Below are 24,323 nucleotides of genomic sequence, written 5' to 3'. Positions count from 1 at the left end.
CCTGGGCAACATAGCGAGACGTCGTCTCTACAAACAATACAAAAATTAGCCAAAAGCGGTGATGTGCGCCTGTAGTCCCAGTTACTAGGGAGGCTGGGAGGATAATTTGAGCCCAGGAGTTGGAGGCTGCAGTGAGCTATGATTACGCCACTGCACTTCAGCCTGGGTGACAGAGTGAGACCCTGTCTCCAAAAAAAAAAAGAAAAAGATAATAAATTAAACAAAGAAGGGAACTTCTTAGGGAGGCCTACCCTGACCACCCGATTTAAAACTTTAACCCTTTTCAGCTGGGTGCAGTGGCTCACACCTGTAATCCCAGCACTATGGGAGGCTGACGCGGGCGGATCACTTGAGGTCGGGAGTTCGAGACCAGAATGGACAGCATGATGAAACCACTGTCTCTACTAAAAATAACAAAAATTAGCTGGGTGTGGTGGTGTACACGTGTAATCCCAGCTACTTGGGAGGCTGAGGCAGGAGAATCGCCTGAACCTGGGAGGTGGGGGTTACAGTGAGCCGAGATTGCACCAGTGTACTCCAGCCTGGGCAACAGAGCAAGACTTCATCTTCCAAAAAAAAAAAAAAAACTTTAACTCTTTTCACTTGGTCTTCCCATCCTCCTTATAACATTGATTACCTTCAAAGCAACTATCTCATTCACTTATTTATTACGTCTACTGTCTGTCCCTTCATAAGAAGGTGAGCTCCTGGTTTGCCCTGTAATAACCCCAGCGTGTAAGGCAGCTGCCCACGGTCAGCCTTGGGTATGTTCTAGCTCACGGGCGAGTGGATGCTACCCTGCGGCAAGCATCTGTTTCCTCAGTTGGAAACTTGCACCAGGATTCCTGGAGCTGCAGGGTCTCCCAGGCTGAGGCACAGCTGGCCCTCTTTGCGATCTGATGTGAGCATCTACCACGGCTCAGTCCCATCCCATCACAGCCAAACCCAGTGGCCACGTGTGTTAGAGAGACGAGAGACCCCAGGAGATGGGGCCTGGCCATGGGCAGCAAGACCCCGGGAGGGCCGGCCAGTCCTCTGCTGCTTCCACTGCCAGTAACTGCATAGGCCTCACTTGGATCCTTCCAGGCTCTGCCCTGGCACTGGAAGCTGGGCGAGTGGTTTCCAGGTCTTCTCACTGGGTTCTCTCAGCAACCCTGTGAGTCTGACCTCTTATTTATTTATGTATTTATTTGAGATGGAGTCTTGCTCTGTCTCCCAGGCTGGAGTGCAGTGGAGGTATCTCAGCTCACTGCAACCTCTGCCTGCCGGGTTCAAGCGATTCTCCTGCCTCAGCCTCCTGAATAGCTACAGGTGCCCGCCACTGCGCCCGGCTAATTTTTTGTATTTTTTAGTAGAGATGGGGTTTCACCGTGTTAGCCAGGATGGTCTCAATCTCCTGACCTCGTGATCCACCCGCCTCGGCCTCCCAAAGTGCTGGGATTACAGGCGTGAGCCACCTACCTCTTAGTTTTTTAACTGGAGACAGGGTCTCACTCTGTCACCCAGGCCGGAGTACAGTGATGCAATTATAGCTCACTGCAGCCTTGAGCTCCTGGGCTCAAGCCATCCTTCAGCCTCCCGAGTAGCTGGGACTACAGGCATGTGCCAGCACATCCGGCGAATTTTAAACATTTTTGTAGAGATGGGGTCTTGCTATGTGTCCCAGGGTGGGTCTTGAACTCCTGGCCTCAAGGGATCCTCCTGCCGTGGCCTCCCAAAGCCTTGGGATTACAGGCATGAGCCATCGTGCCCGACCGAGTTTGGCTTTTTCTATCCCCTTTACAGAGACAGAAACAGACGCACTAGGAAGTTAAACTCATTCATTCTTTCAAAGATTTCCTGAGCGTCGACTAAGACTTGCCCACGGTCATCAGCCAGTAAGTGACGCTGCTGGGATCCTGATACAGCCAGTGTCTCCTGACCACAGACACTGCCTCCCTGAACAATGGCAGGGTTGTCCTCAAATCCTGCTCCCCGGAGGCCACACCACTGCCCCAAACAGGCAGTTCTGCTATTACTTTTTTTTTTTTTTTTTGAGACAGAGTCTTGCTCTGTCGCCCAGGCTGGAGTGCAGTGGCTGGATCTCAGCTCACTGCAAGCTCCGCCGCCCAGGTTCACGCCATTCTCCTGCCTCAGCCTCCCGAGTAGCTGGGACTACAGGCGCCCGCCACCTCTCCCGGCTAGTTTTTTGTATTTTTTAGTAGAGACGGGGTTTCACTGTGTTAGCCAGGATGGTCTTGATCTCCTGAGCTCGTGATCCGCCCGTCTCGGCCTCCCAAAGTGCTGGGATTACAGGCTTGAGCCACCGCGCCCGGCCAGTTCTGCTATTACTTATCCATACCCGATTCTGTTTGAAAAAAAGAGAAAGGGCTCTTCCTATTGGTATTATTTATTTTTTACTTTTTTGAGCCAGAGTCTCGCTCTGTTGCCTAGGCTGGAGCGCAGTGGTGCAATCTTGGCTCACTACAACCTCCACCTCCCAGGTTCAAGTGATTCTCCTGCCTCAGCCTCCTGAGTAGCTGGGATTACATGTGTGCACCACCATGCCCGGCTAATTTTTGTATTTTTAGTAGAGATGGGGTTTCATCATGTTGGCCAGGCTGGTCTCAAACTCCTGACCTCAGGTGATCCGTCCATCTCAGCCTCCTAAAGTGCTGGGATTACAGGCGTGAGCCACCATACTCGACCAGAGCCCTTCCTTGTTGGTATTCGAAGAGTCTGAATTTCTTGGAAAAGGCAGGAACTTGGGCAATGCCTGCTCAAGGCTGGGGCCAGGCTGTGTCTCCCCTGTCTATGGAGACCAGTCACTCAACACTGTATGAGTCAGTTGCTGATCAATGGTCCCCTGGCCGGGAGCCCTGGCAACATCACCGTAGCTCTGTGGAGCCCTCCCAGTTCCCTGGTTGGGTCCGTACATGTGGGCCCAGGCCTCTGCCACCTCACAGGAATCAGTGATGAACTGAAGTAGACACCAGCAAGCTGGTGTGCCTCCAAAGCTGGCATGCTAGGACTGTGGAGAGGAGCAGCATATCCCCAGGCAGCCACTCGGAGGGGCTTTTAAACAGAAGCACACAGGGCCATTGCAGACAATTCAAGCGCTCTAATCTATCTCATCATCACGTCGTGCCACCCTGTCTACGTACAATTGTGTTTCCTCAGAGCATGCAGCCGGGTACGGTGGCTCACGCCTGTAATCCCAGCACTTTGGGAGGCTGAGGCAGGCAGATCGCTTGAGGTCAGGAGTTCGAGATCAGCCTGGCCAACATGGTGAAACCCCATCTCTACTAAAAATACAAAAAAAAAAAAAAAAAAAAAAAAAAAAGCCAGGTGTGGTGGTGAGGACCTATAATCCCGGCTGCTTGGGAGGCTGAGGCAGGAGACTCACCTGAACCCAGGAGGCAGAGGTTGCAGTGAGCCGAGATTGTACCATTGTACCCCAGCCTGGGTGACAGAGCCAGACTCCATCTTAAAAACAAAACAAAACAAAAAACAAATAAGGGGCCGGGCACGGTGGCTCACGCCTGTAATCCCAGCACTTTGGGAGGCCAAGGTGGGCAGATCACTTGAGGTCAGGAGTTCGAGACCAGCCTGGCCAACATGGTAAAACCCCATCTCTACTGAAAATACTAAAAATTAGCTGGGCATTGTGGCACGCACCTCTAATCCCAATTACCGAGGAGGCTGAGGCAGGAGAATTGCTTGAACTCAGGAAACAGAGGTTGCAGCCAGCCTAGATCGTGCTACTAAACTCTAGCCTAGGCAACAGAGAGAGACTCTGTCTCAAAAACAAAAGCAAGGAACAAGGTTCTGTTCAGATCCACTTAACTGCGGGGACAGGAGAAAGGTCAAGACTGAACCATTTGCCTGGAATGGGGGCATCAGCCAATTGCAGTCAGAACGTGAAATCTCACTCTCTTTTTCTGCCTCTGCAGCTAGCCCTGCAAAACCAGGTGCAATTGCAGTTTTGCTTAATTAAATCTCACTTTAGAAGCACGTGGGGAGGCCGGGCGCAGTGGCTCACTCCTATAATCCCAGTACTTGGGAGAACCAGGTGGGTGGATCTCCTGAGCTCAGACCAGCCTGGGCAACATGGTGAAACCCCGTCTCTACAAAAAATTAGCCAGGCGTGGTGGCGCACACCTGTGGTCCCAGCTAGTTGGGAGGCTGAGGTGGGAGGGTTGCTTAAGCCTGGGAGGAGGAGGTGGCAACAGACTGAGACCCTGTCTCAACTTTCCGAGGAAAAAGACTTTGAGCAAACTTTTTTTTTTTTTTTTTTTAAGATTCAAGGTCTTGCTCTGTTGCCCAGGCTGGAGAGCAGTGGTGCCATTATAGATCACTGCAGCCTTGAACTCCTGGGCAGAAGTGATCCTCCCACCTCAGCCTCCAGAGTAGCTGGGACTACAGGCACATGCCACCATGCCCAGTAAATTTTTTATTTTTTGTAGAGATGGGGTCTCACTATGTTGCCCAGGCTGGTCTCAAACTCCTGCACTCAAGCAATCCTCCTGCCTTGACCTGCTCCCAAAGTGCTGGGCTTATAAGAGTTACAGGAATGAGCCACTGTGCCCAGCTTGCTTGCTTGCTTGCTTGCTTGCTTGCTTGCTTGCTTGCTTGCTTGCTTGCTTGCTTCCTTCCTTCCTTTCTTCCCTCCCTCCCTCCCTCCCTTTTTTTTTTTTTTTTTAACATTTCTTATTTTAATTTAGTTAACAGATCATTAAATACATGGGGGCATGCCTAAACTAGCAAACAGAAAAATTAACCACGTCAGACTTCAGTGTGTCAAATACCAAACTGGCAGAGTTCTTAGGGTTTTTTTTTTTTTTTTTTTTGAGACGGAATTTCACTCTATAGCCCAGGCTGGAGTGCAATGGCGCAATCTCAACTCACTGTAACCTCTGCCTCCCAGGTTCAAGCAATTCTCCTGCCTCAGCCTCCCAGGTAGCTGGGATTACAGGCGCCCACCACCATGCCTGGTTAATTTTTGTATTTTTAGTAGAGACAGGGTTTCACCATGTTGGCCAGGCTGGTCTTGAACTCCTGACCTCAAGTGATCCGCCCGCCTCAGCCTCCCAAAGTGCTGGGGTTACAGGTGTGAGCCACTGTGCCGGGCCAGCTCTTAGGGTTTTATGCAGGTCTCTCCTATCTGAGGGGGCTGGCATTTGGGGTAACTCTAGAGACACCCTTGGCCCTGAGTGACTGCGTGAGACGCGGGGCTGCCGATTGCACCTGGCACTGGGGGTCGTCTCCATCCCATACTCTGGGTTCTCCCACTGGAGGAAGGATTGAATCCAGTGTAATTCGGAGAGAGGCTTATGCTTCTGTATCACATGTGGGCATTCCACAATCTGAAATCTCCGAATTAATACGCGACCAAGTCATCCGCCACTTCCACTAGACACACATCAGCCTGGCAGACGGCTCTGTTCCAACCCGGTAGGTCTCAAGACGAGCAACAGCCTCTGAGTCACAACTGCGCGGAGAAGCCTAGCAGCCACCTCGGCAGAGCCATTCCCCCACGTCCAGCCTGAGCGCCATCTGGAAAGAGACCCTGCTCAGCCGCCCCAGCATTCCAGAGACCCGCAAGCCACTGTCCCAATCCCCTCTTCCGGCCCACTCGCAAGCATTAACTGGCGCTCTTCACTTGTCTTTCTGTTACATCAGGAGTCAGGGGCACAGTGAGAGCCCCACACAGAAGGTTGAGGTCACGCCACTGATCAGCTGCGGGCCACCAGGCAGAGCAGCCTGGTCGTAGTCCTGGTCACCCAAGTGCCATCGATTGGGGCTGCCACCACCAACCCGGTGCCACACCAGCATTGGCCACCATTCCTGGTTCCCCACAGCAAGCCTATATGACAGGCAATGGTGTCTCCATTTTACAGACAAGGAAGCGGACGCCAGGGAGGGTAAGGGCTGGGTTCAAGGCTAGGCAAACAGTGCTGGTGACAACAGCAAGTAGGAATGAAGGCCCTGGTGGAGCCCTTCCTGTGAGCCGGATGCAGACTGAAAGAGCGGTGCCGGAAATCCCCATGCCTCCTAGAGCCACGCGGTTTTCTGTGTGCCCGGAAGCCACACGCCCGAGGACGTGTGGACAGGTGCAAGGAGGACAACCTCGGGAACGGCGATTCTCGAGGTGCCATTTGGACCCTGAATGACAGTGTTTGCTGCTCGTCCTCAGGCCAGAACACTTTAAATAAAAACAACCCAGACATTCTTGTGTTTGTATAAAAGATATTTACTTCAATTATCACACCTAGGGTGCTAGTGAATAATAATACATGGTGTGAGTCTCATACAGTGATATTGCTTCTCCGTATTATATAGGGACCGTTGTACAGTGCTGAGAACAAACATCGTATGGCTAACCAAAGACAGAGGGACAACACCAAGGGGCCGACGGGTGCCTCCCCCACCCCCACGCCAGCCAGGTCAACTTTGACTCTTAATGTAGAAAAACAAATAGCAAGAAATAAAATGTTATCAGAGAGGTGTCACACAGCAACACACCAGAGGCATCTCAAAGCGATTTGTACAAAAAAAAAAAAAAAAAAAAGACTTTTTTTTTTTTCCTTTTTTCTTTTTTGGTCAATTGGGTCTTTGTGAGGATTGGAGAAAAAAAAAATCTGTGATTGTGAGGATTAACAAACAAGCTCTAGAAAGATCTAAGACTTGGTGCGTTACAGAAAATATAAAATACTGCTAAAATGTAAGACGTGACAAAACACTGGAGCGGGGGTGGGTTGGGGGTTGCTGAGCTTATAAAGAGTTTTCCGGAAGATTCCGCCACCCTGCGAGTGCGTCTTGTGCTGTTAGTAGTCTGGACAGGAGCGTGGTGCTACCCGCTCTCAAGGCAAGCAGCAAACAGTTATTATTGCACAAACGCAAAGAACTAGGTCTCTTATTCAATGGAAAGGGATGTGGGGAAAACCACCTTCTTTTTTCCCCCACTTTTATTTTATAACAAGCTATTCTCCAATGCTTTAAGAATTTTGGGTGAATTCTCACATCTCCAGAACGCACGGGATTTTTTTTTTTTTTCCCAAGAGGTCTCAGATGGGGGACGTGAGATGCCCGTTTTCTCAAGGGAAGAGGCAGAAGATGGTTTGAGAGAGAGAAATGCATAGACTGATTAGAGAAAAATGAAAAAAAAAAAGTATTTTGGGGAGATGGGGACCATTGTTTCGGTGGAGGGTTTCTTTCAAAGAGAGAACAAAATCAGGACCCCCGGTGATCTTGGAGAAGGGGAGGTGATGGTATGGAAAGAGATACTCTTCCCAGCCTACCTTGGGGTGGGCAGGACCCTTGCCTTGGCCTGGGGTAAGATTCCTTCTGCTGGGCCCATGGGATTGAGGCAGGGCATCTCACCTTCACACCCGATTGGCAAGCAACTGGTGTCCTGCTGGCTGAGCTTGGGGCCACAGCAAGCGATCTCCACACCCAACCTTCCTCCACATTGAACCACCTATAGAAAAGGGGCCCTCTGCCTATGCTCTCCTAGGTGAGCCATCAAGCCACAGCCTGGTACTACAAAACACTGTTGCTTTGAAAGATGGTTTTGACCAACTTTGTACGCAAGAAAAACAGTAACAACAAAAAACCAACCAAAACATATCAACCCGTGCGGGCCTTGCAAGAAATCACTCTCTCGCTTGGAAGTAAAGTCTTGGCCAGGCCACCGCGCCCTCTCTGACCGGGGTTCGCCGAAACTTCATGAACCCAGAAGTCTTACCAGAGGCTCTAGGAGGCTTTGGGGAACTGAACTTGGCTTTGCTAAGATTCCTCTGAAGCTCCTCAAGCGAGCGTTCTTCAGCTCAGCACTCCCTCACTCGTTGGTAGATGTTTTTTTGTTCATATACTCTCTCGTTTAAAAAGTTAGACACATAGAGACCACCAGTTTTTGAGTGGCTACTCTGGAGACAGGTGTTTGATTTTGCTGGGGAAACCCATCTGCCCCCCAGTTAATCCCCCAGACGCCTTGGTTCTCTGGGGGAATGGGGGAGGAGAGGAAGGCAGAGGATAGTAACCACTAGAGTGACAGCAAAAAGCATTTATGACAACAAAACACAAAATAACAATACACTCCTGATAAGTACTTAAATGATTAACCTAATAATAAATAGAAGAGGATAGAAATAATTTTTTTTTTTTCCTCAAGGAAACATCCTTTTATAATCACCCTCACGCACGCCGGCAGGTCAGTAGCAGTCAGTCCATTTCAACAAGACAAGGTTAAGTGCTGGAAGGGATGGCTGTGGCCTCAGACACTGGGGAAGGCTCTCAGCTTCTGAATCACCGACACTCCCTATCCTGCCTCGTCAGGCCAGCGGCTCCGGCCAGAGCCCGCGGGCCCTGCACGCCCAGCTCAGTGGTCACCAAGAGGCAGGCTGGGAGACTGGAGGGAATGGGGGAGGCCTGTTTTCCCTTCGGTTCATGAACAAACGGAACTACAGTGAACAAACTCATTCATAACCTGAATCGTCCTGATCTAAAGCTTACTTTGAGTTCATTTGGTGTGCAATACGTTATTTTTTAAAAATGAAGAAAAATGATTTCAATTGCACAGAGCTTTTACACATAGTCATCTATTTAAGTGCTTTTTGTTTAAAGCAAACTACAAAAAAAAAAATAATAAAAAAGAAGCAAAAGGGGGGAAAAAGGAATTATAAAACAAAAGCAGCTCCGTGCCACTTCAATGTGTCTTGCTGAATGGTGTCTCGTTTCACCAGCATAAGTCCCAATGCTTCCGTACACACTGTGCTTCTGATTAATTTCCATAGGGATGTAGCCGTGACATTGGGATATAAGGCACCTTTTCTTTCTGATTACAGAAAGTTTGATACATAGCATATAGCATATTTTGTGGAAGAAATTAAAGCCTAAACACTACAGAAATTACAGTAACGCAGACTAATGCTTTCTTAACATTACTAGGTAAACTAAAGGGATTCATGAAAAGCAACTCAAGGGCATCTTAAGAGTTTAAGAACGGGGGGATGGGGGAAGTGCACATTTATGCATAGCCGAATGTCTTTCTCTCGCCAACCTTTTTTTTTTTTTTTCTTTTTTTTCTTTTTTTTTTTTTCGGGATTTTTCGCCTACAATGCCCAACTTTTAAAGTTAGCATTTTGGAGGAGACTAGGCGCTTTGGAAATGTCTTGTTAAAGCTAAATGTCACTTCATCCAAAAATGAAAACTCGAGATGATGCCACGGACGGCATGGACACGGTTATCTTTGGAGGAGAGGTGGTGGTGGGAGAGGCCTGGGCAGGAGGGGGAAGTGTTTGGAAGTCGGGCAGACAGGCAGAAATTGCATTTCCTTCTACTCCCCTGACCAGCGTGGTGAGGAGCACAGGCCGCCGAGGCCTCTGGAATTGGGAAGACTGGGCTGGGGGGCCGGGAGCAGGGCTGGAGCTCCTTTTACGTTCTGCCCCCTACGCCCCCTCCTCTTCTGTCCTGATTAAGCCCAAGGGTTGTGGACTTAACTTTCAGCCCATCTCTAAGGGTTTCACAGACTGGATCTTTCTAAACTTTACTGGGTACCTGCTTCCCCTTTTCCCTGGTAGTTTTCATCTACAGAAAGTCAAAACCTGATGGAAATAGACATAAGATCGTCAAATTGGACCATTCTCTTAGCGTTCGAGTGTGCTGCCCAGACTGACATTTAGTACACGCTGAGATCCAACCATGTCACACTGGCCCCAGGTCACCACCTTGCTACTCAGGCCATAAGCCCTGCCCTTGTGGTCACAAAGGCTTCCCTAATGTCATCGATGCCCAGGTGAAACCACAGAAGCACTGAGGGATTTCTAAATGTGAGCTTTGGCTGGTCAATGCCCAATCATAGGATGCTGTCCCCACACTTGGGTTCTTACTTGCAAACTCTCTCCAGCAGGGGAACACTGTGACCCCCACAGTGGACAGACCCACCTCCAACCAGCAGCCCCAGGAGCTGGTTTTCTTCGGTGCTGGATGGGAACTGGCATATTCTTTTGGGATAAGAGGGTGATGCAAGTGTGGACGGGGCATGTAGACTGGAGGAAGCCATCTATCCTTTTCTGTCTTTGAGATGTTTGATGTTTGCAAAGGAGCGTTCGCAGTGACGCTGAAACCATGCCACAGACAACAGACACCCAAGAGCTACAGCGTTCCCCAAAGCCAGCTGGGAATCTTGGGAAGTGTCCTCATGTGGCCACTCTGGGGCAGCCCGGGGCAAGGATAATGGCCATGATGGATCTTAACAGCTGAACAGGACTGGACAGAAAGGATAGGCAAAGACCCTTGGAGGCCTGAGACCACGCCCTGCCTGCAAAAGAAACAGCTGCTGGAGCTTTGAGAACAGGTGGAAGTCAAGAGAAAAATCCGTGTGCCTTGCAGAGCACAGCTGTCTGTCCGTGTTGTGCTCACATAAGGAGAGACACACAACGCCAGCCCACCAGGCAGAGGGATGCTCGTGTCTGCTGCGCTGGCAGCTTTCCCGCCCCCTCCAGCCCACGTGCCTCATAGTTCTGCGGGGTGTGGTTCTGGGTGACATCAGATGGAGAACACAGGTTAGTGAGGTAGAAGGGACAATGAGGAGTGTGAAGAAGAGGGAGGACATCCGGGGAGGGACAGGGCCCCCCCACTGGCAGCACTGGAGCCAAACCTCCAGCCTAAAGTACCACAGCGAACAGCCCAGCACGCCCACCGCACATGCCCCGTATCGCTACATCTCCCCCTGTACAGCTGGCTTGTCGGCCTTGGGATGAGTAAGGTCTATGGACTTTTGTTTTCACTGGTCTGCCAAGATGCGCCTGTCATAGTGCATTTAAGGCAAAGGCTGTCGCCCCTCAGTTCAAAATCTCTCTGCTTTTCTTTGTGTGACTCCCAGAAGGACATGCGTCTATTCCCCAGACTCTGCTATTTTTCAGTAAGATTTGCTTTGCTAAAATCAAGAGGAATGAAAAACATTGCATAGAATGTCAACAGAGTTCATTGATCTACCTTGTATCAAAGGACATGCGTGCAGGAGGAACAAAGTCATCCAGTCCAACCTTAGTCGGGAAGGCACCTGCCCGTGAGGGAGCTCACCTGGGGACTCCTGTTCTCCTCTCTTTTTAGGGCCTGGCTGTGGCACGATCTTAAAGTAGTCAGCAGAGGCCCACAGCGATCTCTTTACAACCTGTGTAAACTGGTCGTGAGCTGCACGCCTGATGCTGGCCCTGGCCAAGGAGGGAGATGGGGTATGAGAGCTGGCCACCTGGGCTTGGGCGGTGGCCAGAAAGGAATATTTAACCCAGAGCTCTGCTGCACTCTGGGCCCGGACTGCCAACCAGCAGACCTGAACGTCCACAACAGACAGAATGGTTTTTCAATGGGAAGAAAACAAAGATGGCGACAGAAAGGAAACTGAGCCGGGAGGTATTTGTACTTTGGAGGTACAAGGGATCTACCCCAGGGAGGCTGTCGACTGGTATCTTTTGCCTCAATTACTTGCACAAAGTAGCAGGGTTTGATGGTGAGTCCCTGTGAACCACGATCCTGGCATTTCTCAGAGAGTTCCCCCACGCACGCATCCCTGGGCTGTCTGCCCCGATCCTGTCCCAGGAGATGCTTAGAAGCTGCCTCATGCCAAGATGACTCCTAAGATCGTCTGGAAGAATCCAGTTGAGCTAAGCTCCATGGCTCTGATAACCCTTTCTAAAGAGAGGTCTGGTGAGCAGAAACCACAGATGTCTTCACTGATACACAAGTTCAAGAGGAGGTTACCTGGGAGCTCGGGGATTGGGGAGGAGGACAGAAGACTCCTCTGGGATGGAAGTGAGTTGGGCACAGGTCTAGGGCAGAACCCATACACCTGCCATCTTGGCTATCACAAGGGAGCTTGGGCAGGAACCCCGGGTCAAGAGGCTAAATGCAAACACTGATTTTATGCCGAGCCTCTGCTTAGCCAGCTAAGTTAATGGCAAAAGCCTTAAGTTATGAACACTGCCTCCAATTAACAAAAAGAAGCCATTTAAAATGGCATAATGGAGCTTGTAATTAAGTGTTAGTGTTTTATATGGAACCGTTTCCCCCAGGGGAGAGGTACAAATCAGCTTCTTAAACTCATAGGGCGTGAAGAGGAAGGGGGTCGGCTGCCTGCAGGGGCCACTGCTTGGAACATCAGTGTGCTGAAGGGGAGCCACGCCGAGGGGACACTGTTCAAGGCACTTGAATACTGCTTAGCAAGATGAGAGATTAACCCTTAGACTCCAACTGAGGGGCCCAACCAGGAGGGGGTGCTCCCCCGGCCACGGATTGCTGTATTATTTTAGTGGCAGCTCTTAGAAGTATTACAGACAGTGCTAGCTTAACATCAAAGATCGTAAGGTTGGGATCTCCATTTTTTAAAAAAATAAATAAGAGAGGAAAAAGAATACACAGAACTGCAAGCAAAATTTAACCAACTGATTGTATCCGGTACCCAGATGTAGGTCTGGCAAAAAAGACAGAATAGGAACCAACAGTAACCTAGTTAAAAATGTAAAAAATAAAAACCAAAAAGAGAAAACACCACATATGACTAAATTGCTTGGGAGGCCAAAATGACTGCGTTTTAGACTGTTACTGTTTGGCCACTAGAATGGATAAATCTGTGTTTGTCCATTTCCTCAGATTTAACACCTTTGTAAATAACAGTCATGCCTTTAAAACGAAACCCTAGCCCACTATTTCATGTTAACTTCTTGCTTTTCATTCTTATGAAAATTAGATGATATTTAGAGATTCATCACACATGATGACAAAAGTCCCTTGAGGGTTTTGTGGAGAGGACACCACAGTCGTTAGGGCTCTGCCACTCACTGTCCTAAGGGTCACTGATGTGAACTCACTCTTCTCAATGCACCTGAATCGAGCCAGATGTTGACCCGTGTCCCCTTAAGTTCCTCTGATTTTGAATTCTCTTCTCCCTGAACCAGATTTCAAGTTCAGAAATGATACCCCCATCAAAAGACAAACAAACGGCCTGCCTCCCAGCCCCCTAGAGCCTTCTGAAAACTTCTTATTCATGAAAAGGCATTGTCTTTAGTGTAGTGACTCTCAAAATTTGTGAAAACGTGAACTAAGTGCTGCAGTTGCAGGTTAAAAGACTGTAAATGAAATAATCTCTAAAACATCATGCAAGAAACGTGGTTTCACATCTTACAGTCAAAGTCCTACAAGTTAATTAACAAGCACACGGAGGTGGAACAGCCAGAGCATACCTTTAAAATTATAACTCCCTCCCACCCCCTAAATAAAAAAAAGTAATATTAATTAAACTTAAGAAATAATGAATGCACCATTAAAATGTCATCCAAAGATGTTGACCTAAGACAAAGGTTTCAATGATACACAATACGGTCAAAAAGTTTTCAATCAGTAATATACAGTATGACAACTACATCTTGTAAATTATACCCAATACTGCCGGCAGTCTATCCCTCTAAAGAATATTTGCCCCTTTCATCCCTTCCTAACAATCAGATAATAAAATACAGCACCTATAAATAAGCAAAAAAAAATATATATATATACCGAAATCATCTATTGTTAGTTTAAAGATATGGCAATAAAGGAGTCTAAATTAGCAAACTTGTAGAAGCCGTAACTGATAAAACAGCTTATTGAAAAAGGTGGCAGTAATGCACTCTACGTGTGCACAGGTACTTAAGAAAATACACAGACGTATAAAATTGCACACACGCACACGCACGCACACTCTCACCCGCCTCTATTCTCACGCATATACACATAGACAAGGGAGGAATCAGAGACAAGTTAGACTTTCAGTTTGTACTTAGACTGCCCTAAAACTGTGCATAAAAGAACTTTCTAAGAGGCGAAATGAACGAAGGGCAAATGGTAGGTTTGGAAGTTGAAGAGCATCCACGTTTTGGTGTGAGTTTGGGCCATTTCTACAGGGATGGGAGTGGGGAGCCCAAAATGCCACGTTCTCTCTCCTGCAGAGAAAGGAAGTTTCCCACGAGTTCAACAGGGTCATCAGTGCTTGTGGTGGGAAGAAAAAGGTAAAGAGAGAGAGAGTGCACGTGCAAGCCCTGCCCAGGCCTGGGGAGTGTCTTCCCCTGGGAGGGCTCAGTTCATCAGGTGCCCAGGAGAGTGGTGTGAGGTGAGGTGCCTTCTGTGCCAGAGAGAGATCCGTAGACTGCTATCTACTTGGGGACGGGCCCATCTGGCCCCGGAACTGCCTGCTGTGCTCGCCCGGACTACTCTCTCCTTTCTTTCAATGCTTGCACACGTGCAGACGCACAGACAGACTGAGACACCATAAATTAAACAAAATTGACAGGTACATGCTACAGTTCTTCTAACTTGTCTCCTAAACCTCCAAGATATGAGGTCTGATCAGCGTGCTCTGCGGTTAGAGGTTAAAAAGCAGATTATAAAATACCTAGATTCGGATCTTTTCTTTTTTTTCTTTTTTTTTTTTTTTCTGTCCTGATTTGGCCTAGAATGGAGTGTATTAAACAAACCCTGGTCTGCAAAACCCAGGGTCAGTTAAAGCTATACATCGATGTGCACTACATGTCAGGATTCTATTCACGTACAAGAAAACACTATGTCAGCTACCACAAAATCAGAGTTTCCTGATGTGACGTTTTCTTTTTGTTAAAAAATATGTGGAGTAAATGTGTTTTATTTTAATTCAAAGTTTCAAACGAGAAGATTCTTTTCTTGAAAATATTTAGGAATCCAAACTAGTGTGTTTAGAGTCGTTTTGACTGTGCAATCTCTTAGTGGCAACTGAACAGCTACAAAAACTTTCTTTTTTAATTTTTCTGAAAAATCCCCCCCCCTTTTTTTTCCTGGTTTAAGAAGATAATAGTGTATTATCGCTCTGAAGCCATTAGATGGCAGATAAAAAGCCCCCTTTTAATATGTGGGTTTGATTTTTTTTCTTTTAAAGCCCACACGGAACAGGAGGACACAAGGCAAAGCTGTAAGAGTTATTCCAGAACCTGTGGAAATCACTTAGGGCAATAAAAAAAACACTTCAGGGTACAAAAAAGCTCGACCACACATTTCCGTTTTCTTCCTTGAAAACTCGACATAGATTGGGCTTAATGCTCCTTTGTTTTCTATATGCACCTTGGCCTATGGCGATTTTGCCCTGTGGCCCGCAGGGCGGTAAGTGCGCGAAGCGGTCCAGGCCGCGGACTGGGTCTGGGCCGCAGGGTTGGTGGAGGCCGCAGGGTCGGCCCGGGACCTCAGGGTCGGTGTGGGCCGCAGAGTGGGTCTGGGCCACGGGCTTGGATCTGGGCCTCGGGTCGGTGCAGGCCCCGGACCGTGGAGTGGGTCTGGGCTGCGGGCTCAGGTCCGGCCTGGGGTCGGTGCAGGCCGCGGGCCAAGCCCAGGCCACGGTGTCTGCAGCTCCTGCCCCGTCCGACCCCGTCCAGGCCCTTGCAGCCCAGTCTGGCTGCCCGCCCCGGGGCCGCGGCCTCTCAGAACTCCCATTCGATAGGTTCCTCCCGGCTGGCGGCCTTCTCCAGGCGGTGGATGATGCTGTTCAAGTTCGCGGCCTTCTTCTTGCGCAGGGGGTTGTCGCGCGAGTCCCGGGCGCCCGCGGCCTCCGGGAGGCCGAAGAGGCTCTGCAGCGAGCTGGGCCTGCGGGGGGCGCTGCTGCTGCTGCTGCTGCTGCTGCTGCTGCTGCTGGGCGGCGGCGCGGAGCTCCGGGCTGCGGGGCCCTCCCCTGGCGCGGCGGCGGCTGAGGTAGCGGCGTCCTCGGGGGCCGCGGGCGCGGCGGTGGCGGTGGCGGTGGCGGTGGCGGGGCTGGACAGAGGCCCCGGGCCTTCCGCGGGGCCTCCCTCATGGTCGTCGTCGCGGGCGTCGTCCGGGCCCGGGGTCCCCGAGGGCGGCGGCTCCGTCTGCTCCGCCGGCCGCGGCGCCTCCTCCCGCTCGGCCTCTCCCTGAGACTTGGGCTCCTCGGTGTCGGCGCTGCCTGGGCCCTCGGTGGCCTCCACGCCGTCGCAGCTGTCGCCCTCTGAGCTGGGCGCCGCCCGGCCGCTGCGGGCCGAGGGTGAGTCGCTGGCGCCCGCCTGGCCCTGGCTCCCGGCCTGAATTTCCTCAATGAACAGTTCTCTGCGAATCCGAGACCTACAAGACAACAAGAGGTGCGGACGTGAGGGGAGTGCTGCTGGGGACAGGGCCCCTGGTGCCACCCTGGCCAGACCTCTCTCTCTGGGGCTCCTGCTCCATCCAGCCTGGAGGCCCCTCCGTGCCCCTCCAGCGACCCTCGGGCCATGGGGCACCCCCTCTCCAGAGTCACCACCTACCCCTCGGGGCCTGGCAGGAGCCATCCCAGCATCCCAGGGCTGGGACACCACTCCTTTCTTCTCCACTGCAACAAGTGCCACAGGCACTTGTTTTAATTTTAATTTTTTGAGACAGTTTCACTATTGCCGCCCAGGTGGAGTGCAGTGGCTCAATCTCCGCTCACTGCAACCTCTGCCTCCCGGGTTCAAGCGATTCTCCTGCCTCAGCCTCCAGAGTACCTGGGATTACAGGCACCCGCCACCACATCCAGCTAATTTTTGCATTTTTTGTAGAGATGGGGTTTTACCATGTTGGCCAGGCTGGTCTCAAACTCCTGACCTCAGGTGATCCATCTGTCTCGGCCTCCAAAAGTGCTGGGATTACAGGTGTGAGCCACTGTGTCCGGCCACTTATTTTATTTTCCAAAAACCTTTTGGAAACAAGGCCTTGCTCTGTCACCAGACTGGACTGCAGTGGTGCCATCACAGCTCACTGCAGCCTCCAACTACTGGGCTTGAGTGATCCTCCCATCTCAGCCTCCTGAGTAGCTAGGAGTGCAAGTGTGTCACTATGCTTGTTAATTTTTTTAATTTTTTTAAAGAGATAGAGTCTCTCCATGTTGCCCAGGGTGGTCTTGAGCTCCTGGGCTCAAGCAATCTTCCTGCCTGGGCCTCCCCAAGTGCTGGGATTACAGGCATGAGCCACCACTTCCGGCCAGGGTTCTTATTGAGTGACACGTTTCCTACATCCCATCCTATCCCGCTCCAACTAGACTGAGAAAGACAAGGTCCCATTTATTCTTTGTACACCCAGGCCTTGCACTGGTGCCACTGGTGTGCAGTAATGAAGGCTGGGTGAGTTCATCAGTGAAACTGCCTGATGACCACTGCATCCATCAGGACTTCAGGGGAGAGGATCAATTAATGGATAGCCGCCAAAGTGAAAATTTTAATCTCTGAGCCACAGAAGGTCAGGTTGGGGACTTGTGGTCCAGGGTAGGGTGGAATTCCACCAAATTCTGTATTTTTCCTTTTTTTTTTTTTTTTTCCCTTTCCTTATTTTACTCAGAGGCAGTGTCTTGCTTTGTCACTCAGGCTGAAATACAGTGGTGTGATCATAGCTCCCTGCAGCCTCCGCCTCCCAGGCTCAGGTGATCCTCCTGCCTCAGCCTCCTGAGTAGCCAGGACCACAGGTGTATGTCACCATGCTCAGCTAAATTTTTAAAATATTGTAGAGACAGGATCTCATGATGTTGCTTAGGCTGGAGTACAGGGGCACAATCATAGTTTACTGCAAACTTGACCTCCTGGGCTGAAGTGATCCTCCTGCCTTGGCCTCCCAAAGTTGTTGATATTACAGGTGTAAGCCACCAAGCCCGGCCAATAAGGCTTACTGAGGCTGGGTGTGTTGGCTCATGCCTGCAATCCCAGCACTTTGGGAGGCTGAGGCGGGCCGATGGCTTGAGGCCCGGCGTTCGAAACCAGCCTGGCCAACATGGTGGAACCTTGTCTCTACTAAAAATACAAAAATTAGCCAGGCGTGGTGGCAGGCACCTGTAATCCCAGCAACTCAGGAGGCTGAGGCAGGAGAATCTCTTGAACGTGGGAGGCGGAGGTTACACTGAGCTGAGACTGTGCCACTGCATTCCAGCCTGAGCGACAGAGCAAGATCCTGTCTCAAGGAAAAAAAAAAAAAAAAAAAAGGTTTTCTGGGCTCCTATTCTGCACTGGGTCCTGTGCTGACTGTGGGGACTCCCCTGGGGAAGATCCTACTGTAGCTTAGCCCAGGGTATTGAACTCTGGCGGGGTGTAGGGCGGTGTGAATCTGCTACGGAGTTATTTGGTTCCTGTGTGCAGTGAGCTCTGAACCTTGTCCTGAAAGATTTGTGAGCTCTGGTTCAGAAGGGAAGGGTTCTGAGAAGCCCCCCAGAAGTTCCATGGTGTGTAAGTCTTTCCCCCTTTCCTGGGGCTACCTTGGGAGCCCGGGAAACGGGGGCTTCTGTGAACAGGTTCCTGGGCGCTATGGCTTTCAAGCTCCCTGGCAGTGAGACTGCTAGTTGGGGTGAAACTCTGCACCCCACCCACTCTGACTGGGGAGGTGGGAGGCTGTACGGGTAGTGAAGGTTTGGTTCCAGCCAGACCCCACGCCAGAGTGCAGGCTTTTTGGAAGCAGGCACATCGCGGTTGGACATGTGGCTTTGGTGCTTACTAGCTGTGCAACTTGGAGAAGTTATTTAACCTCACAGCCATAGCATTCTGTGAGAAATAAGAAAACTTCAGGTTTTTTTTTTTGTTTTTTTGAGATGGAGTCTCACTCTGTCGCCCAGGCTGGAGTGCAGTGGTGCGATCTCAGCTCACTGCAACCTCCGCCTCTTGGGTTCAAATGATTCTCCTGCCTCAGCCTCCCGAATAGCTGGGATTACAGGTATGTGCCATGGCGCCTGGCTAATTTTTTGTAAGTTTTTGTATTTTTAGTAGAGACGGTGTTTCACCATGTTGGCCAGGCTGGTCTCGAACTCCTGACCTCAGGTGATCCAACCCCCTCGGCTTCCCAAAGTGCTGGGATTACAGGCGTGATTAAATAAGGTATTAAATGTATGATGTACGACCCAAAGTAGACACTCAAAAAGGGGTCACCATCCAGCTGCTGTTTGTGTGCTGTGATAAGCCCTAAGGCTGGGGAGGGGACACCGTTAGGCGTGGGGCCTAGGTTTCCATGCTCATGAGCTTGGCCCCTACGTGCAGACTTTGCCTGTAAAATGGGGCCAGCAGCACTGCACTTGGGTGCTGATGGAGGGACTGATAAGATGATACATCTATAAAACTGTCTGCTCAGGCCGGGTGCAGAGACTCACACCTGTAATCCCAGGGCTTTGGGAGGCCGAGATGGGAGATTGCTTGAGCTCAGGAGTTAGAGACCAGCTTGGGCAAAAGAGCAAAACCCCATCTCTACAAAAAAATACAAAAAATTAGCCAGGTATGGTGGCGTGTACCTGCAGCCCCAGCTACTCCTGAGGCTCAGATGGAAGGACTGATTGAGCCTGGGAGTTCAAGGCTGTGGTAAGCTGAGATTTTGCCACTGCACGCCGGCCTGGGCGACAGAGCGAGACCCTTTCTCAAAAAACGAAAACCAAAACCAAAACCACAATCAGAAAAGAAACAAACAAACAAAAAACTTTTTGGCTCAGTGCCTGGCACATGCCTTGTGCTCCACAGATGTGAGACATTATCCTTCTTAGCCTAGATTTGTCTCCATGTGTCTAAGGAATACTGTCTTCTGGCCTAGAAAGATGAGCTTCCAGGAGCAGTTGCGGTTTTTTAGGGAAGTCACACAAGACTCACGGAATGCCGTGGCTACAAGGGTTCGGAATCTGAGTTCCTACTGGGTGGACCTGTTCTTCCAGGGGAGAGCCGTGTCCTGTGGTGTGTTATTCTGGCAATCTTGTCATCAATCCTGGGTAAATGGTCAGCCTGAGATATGTTTTTTTGCGGGAGGGTCTTGTTCTCTTGCCCGGGATGGAGTGCAGTGGCGTGATCATGGCTCACTGCAGCTTCAACCTCCTGGGTTCAGTGATTCTCCCACCTCAGCCTCCTGAGTAGCTGGGATCACAGGCACGCATCACCACACCCGGCTGAGTTTTTCTATTTTTTGTAGAGACGTGGTCTCGCTATGTTGCCCAGGCTGGTCTCAAACTCCTGGGCTCAAGCAATCCTCCCACCTTGGCCTCCCCAAGTGCTGGGATTACAGGCTGTGCCTGGCCTAGTCTGAGATATTTTTAATTGCCTTTAGCCAGAGATATTCCTAATCCCCTTGAAGTAAAAGGATGAGAGGAAATAAAGCTTGGTTTTTTTTGAGGGGGCAAAAATTGACACCAAGTGTTACTCCCTGAGGGTTCCAGTGGGGCAGGAGAAAAGAAAATCAACGTTTCCTGTTTAACCCCTGAGAAAAGAATGTAAAAAACTACATTCTTGGTTAGGGATATAACACATGCAGCATTGGGAAGCTCTGTCGGGTATAACAGCAGATTGGTCTGTACAAAGCATTTAGTGAAAGAACAAAAGCCTTGGAGAAAAAACTCAGTCTGCATCTCTGCTCTGCCCTTGGCCTGATGGGTGGGTGGGCTTTTTTTTTTGGCGGGGGGATGGAGTTTTGCTCTGTCGCCCAGGCTGGAGTGCAATGGTGCGATCTCAGCTCACTGCAACCTCCGCCTCCGGGGTTCAAGTGATTCTCCTGCCTCAGCCTCCCGAGTAGCTGGGATTACAGGTGTGTGCCACCACATCTGGCTAATTTTTATCTTTTTAGTAGAGACAGGGTTTCACCATGTTAGCCAGGATGGTCTCGATCTCCTGACCTCATGATCCGCCCACCTCAGTCTCCCAAAGTGCTGGGCTGTAAGGTGTGAGCTACTATGCCCAGCCTAATTGTTAAATTTTTTGTAGAGACAGAGTCTCATTATCTTGCTCAGGCTGGTCTCGAACTCCTGTGCTCAAGAGAGTCTCAGCCTCCCGAGTAGCTGGGATTACCGGCATGTGCCACCACACTGGGCTAATTTTGCATTTTTAGTAAAGGCAGAATTTCACCATGTTGGCCAGGCTGGTCTCGAACTCCTGACTTTAGATGATCTGCCTGCCTTGGCCTCCCAAAGTGCTTGGATTAAAGGCGTGAACCACTGAGCCCGGCCCTGCTGGGCAATCTTAGACAAGCAATTTCATGCCAATTCTGAATGCTCACTTCTCCTTCATCTATTTTATTATTATTATTATTTTTTCTCTAGTGACAGGCTCTCACTATGTTGCTGAGGCTGGTCTCGAACTCCTGGCCTCAAACCATCCTCCTGCGTCCGCTTCCCAATGGGGTTCTAGGCATGAGCCACTGTGCCTGGTCCCTTGTTTCTCCTTCCACCTGTTTCGTTGCTTATAAAATTCTGTACTCCAATCCTCCTTTCAAGAGCCTACTCATCTCATACCTCTTCCATGATATTTTTCCAGATCTCTGCAGCTCAAACTCATCTCTTGGATCCCATATTTGACTCAGCCCATCCTGCTTTGTTGTGGAGTTATTTTTGAAAGGAAGCATTTGTTGAGTGTCTACTCTGGATTCAGACCTGGGATTCGTTTATTTTTTTGAGACAGAGTCTCACTGTGTCACTCAGACTGGAGTGCAGTGGTATGATCATGGCTCACTGCAGCCTCCACCTCACAGGTTCAGGCGATTCTCCTGCCTCAGCCTCCTGAGCAGCTGGGATTACAGGCGCACACCATCACACCCGGCTAATTTTTGTATTTTTAGTAGAGACGAGGTTTCATCATGTCGGCCAGGCTGGTCTCGAACTCCTGGCCTCAAGTGATCCACCCGCCTCGGCCTCCCAAAGTTCTGGGATTACAGGCATAAGCTACCACACCCAGCCCACACCTGGGTTTACTAAATTTCATTTACTAAGTTTTGAGGTCCTACTGGTCTTCTTCTTCTCTCCCCTTCTCTCTTTATCTTTGCCACAGGTGTACCATTGAATTTGTTAGTGCTAAAATGCACAAAAGAGGCATCGCCACCATGACTGCAGACTACAGTGCGATGGGCATGACTGTCAGAAGACCAGCAAGACAAGCGGCAAACTGAGAAACCTGAGGGGGGTATGCTCTGGCCAGGGGGCAGTGACTGCCATGCAGCTGAAGCCTGTTGGGGGACTTGGGAAACAAACGTGGCCCCAGCAGGGCCAGGGAACATAGTTTTGGAGCTATTTTTTATAATTGGTAGCGTCTATGCCCAGATAGTAACCTAGGGCTTTGCATGCATCTATATTATAGAAAGAGTTACCACACATGTCCTAAAATGGACGTGAATTACAGGAGACTTCAAAATGCAGCATCTTTGTGGCTAGAAAGTAGAAACGGCAGCTGGGCGTGGTGGCTCACGTCTGTAATCCCAGAACTTTGGGAGGCCGAGGTGGATCACTTGAGGTCACGAGTTCGAGACCAGTCTGGCCAACATGGTGAAACCCAGTCTCTACTAAAAATACAAAAAATTAGCCAGGCTTGGTGGCGGGCACCTATAATCCCAGCTACTTGGGAGGCTGAGGCAGAAGAATGGCTTGAACCTGGGAGGCAGAGGTTGCAGTGAGCTGAGATTGCGCCGCTGCACTCCAGCCTGGGTGACAGAGCAAGACTCTGTCTCAGAAAAAAAAAAAAAAAAAGAAAGAAAGTGGAAATGGGTAGCATAGCACCTGGTGGAGAGAAGCTTCAGGAAACCCTGTCCACGTTTCTGTTCATTTCCTTCATTCTGCTTCATTAATGCTGAAGTTTCCTTCCAAGTAGAGGGACCTCCACTGTTCTAACTGCTGGCCTCCCTCTGCCTCTGTTTTGATCTGATTGCTAAATTTGGAATGAAGAAACTGGCTGTGCAGCTCCTGGACTTACTTTCTTTTTTGAGACAGGGTCTGGCTCTGTCACCCAGACTGGAGTGCAGTGGTGTGATCTTGGCTCACTGCAGCCTCTGCCTCCTGGGCTCACATGATCCTCCCGCCTCAGCCTCCTGAGTAGCTGGGGCTATAGGTGCGTGTTACCATGCCTGGCTAATCCTGGATTTTGTCCTTGCGGGAGGTAGCCGGCACATGGGGAGGCCCGTGCGGAACCAGGGCTGCCATTGTGGGAAAGTTTGCCTGGGTCTAGGGTCCACGTAGCCGGTGCGCTCAGCTCTCACAACGAGCAGCATGTTGTGACTTTGCCTTTACGGGTAATAAAGGTGTGATTTGGGCTCCAACCTAATATTTTAGTTTCCCAATTTGTTCAGAGCCTGGGTGGTTTACTGGGACCCTTCAGGAACTCCAGTGGACCTTACGGGGGAGGGAGGGCCCTGTGAGAGACACAACTTCCCCTCCAGCCTGACTGTGACCTTGTACTGCCCGTGACTGTGTCACATGCACAGCTGGGAGGGCCCCACTGCCATCACTTACACCTATATATGGTCACCTTGGTTGAACCAGGCGCGCCTACCCCAGTGTTATCGGGCCCTAAGGACAATGGGAAGCAGCACCTGAGATGGTCACTGGCAAGGCACTAGCTTAGGGATCTCCATCAGGGCCCTGGAATTCTTGGTTTCTAGCAGTAGAGAGTATGGTTATAGCTATGATCAGCAACTCAGGAACCTTCAGTGAGTTTCCTCAATCTACTCCAAACCCTTCATCCCAGTGCACTTTGTTCTACCAAGAGAGCGCTGGGCCCTGACCTCCTTAGCCCCTCTGAGTTCTGTATTTTTCATCTGTAGAATGAAGAGAACTGGCCAGGTGCAGTGGCTCATGCCTGTAATCCCAGCACTTTGGGAGGCTGAGGCAGGTGGATCATGTGAGGTCAGGAGTTGGAGACCAGCCTGGCCAACATGTTGAAATCCGTCTCTACTAAAAATACAAAAATTAGCCGGGCGTGGTGGTGCCCACCTGTAGTCTCAGCTACTCGGGAGGCTGAGGCAGGAGAATCGCTTGAACCTGGGAGAAGGAGGTTGCAGTGAGCTGAGATCGTGCCATTGCACTCCAGCCTGGGCGACAGAGCGAGACTCCATCTCAAAAAAAAAAAAAAAAAAAAAAAAAAAAAAGGGAAGAGAATGTGGTATCTCATATACTTTGTGAGGATTAAGTGATATAACTTGGTGAAACTTAGCTCAGAATCTGAGATCTAGAAGACGCTCAATCTGTCTTCATTAACTCATGAACTTTCCCAAAAGCAAAGGCCTTAAATGACTTCATTTATTTAATTACAGAACTAATCAAACTAATTTGGAAGATAACACGGCAGAAGACCCCGAGAAAGCACTGCAAAATCACTAAGAAATAAAAGTTCAGGCCAGGTGCAGTGGCTCATGCCTATAATCGCAAGGCTTTGGGAACCTGAGGTGGGAGGATTGCTTGAGGCCAGGAGTTCGAGGCTGCAGTGAGCTATGATTGCACCACTGCACTCTAGCCTGGGTGACAGAGCAAGCCCTTGCCTCTAAAAATAAATAAATATGAATATAAATACAAATATATGTAAACTAAACCACAAAAGTTTCACTCCTTTTGAACCATG

At 50.0% G+C, this 24,323-nt stretch overlaps 1 protein-coding gene across 28 annotated transcripts in view; it reads right to left on the bottom strand.

Moving 5' to 3' along the window:
* The window catches only part of CUX1 (cut like homeobox 1), a 472,306-nt gene that overhangs the window by 20,636 nt on the left and 427,347 nt on the right, over nucleotides 1-24,323 (bottom strand). For 22 of the 28 annotated variants that reach the window (XM_028844752.2, XM_077994453.1, XM_028844759.2 and 19 more), the window contains one exon: nucleotides 14,421-16,110. In XM_028844752.2, coding sequence (XP_028700585.2) covers nucleotides 15,459-16,110 — 652 coding nt within the window. In that variant the 3' untranslated portion in view covers nucleotides 14,421-15,458. 28 annotated transcript variants of the gene reach the window in all.

Source organism: Macaca mulatta, chromosome 3, assembly GCF_049350105.2.
Source record: "Macaca mulatta isolate MMU2019108-1 chromosome 3, T2T-MMU8v2.0, whole genome shotgun sequence".
In the NCBI taxonomy this organism is placed as follows: Eukaryota; Metazoa; Chordata; class Mammalia; order Primates; family Cercopithecidae; genus Macaca; species Macaca mulatta.
This window is presented reverse-complemented; position numbering and strand designations above follow the sequence as displayed.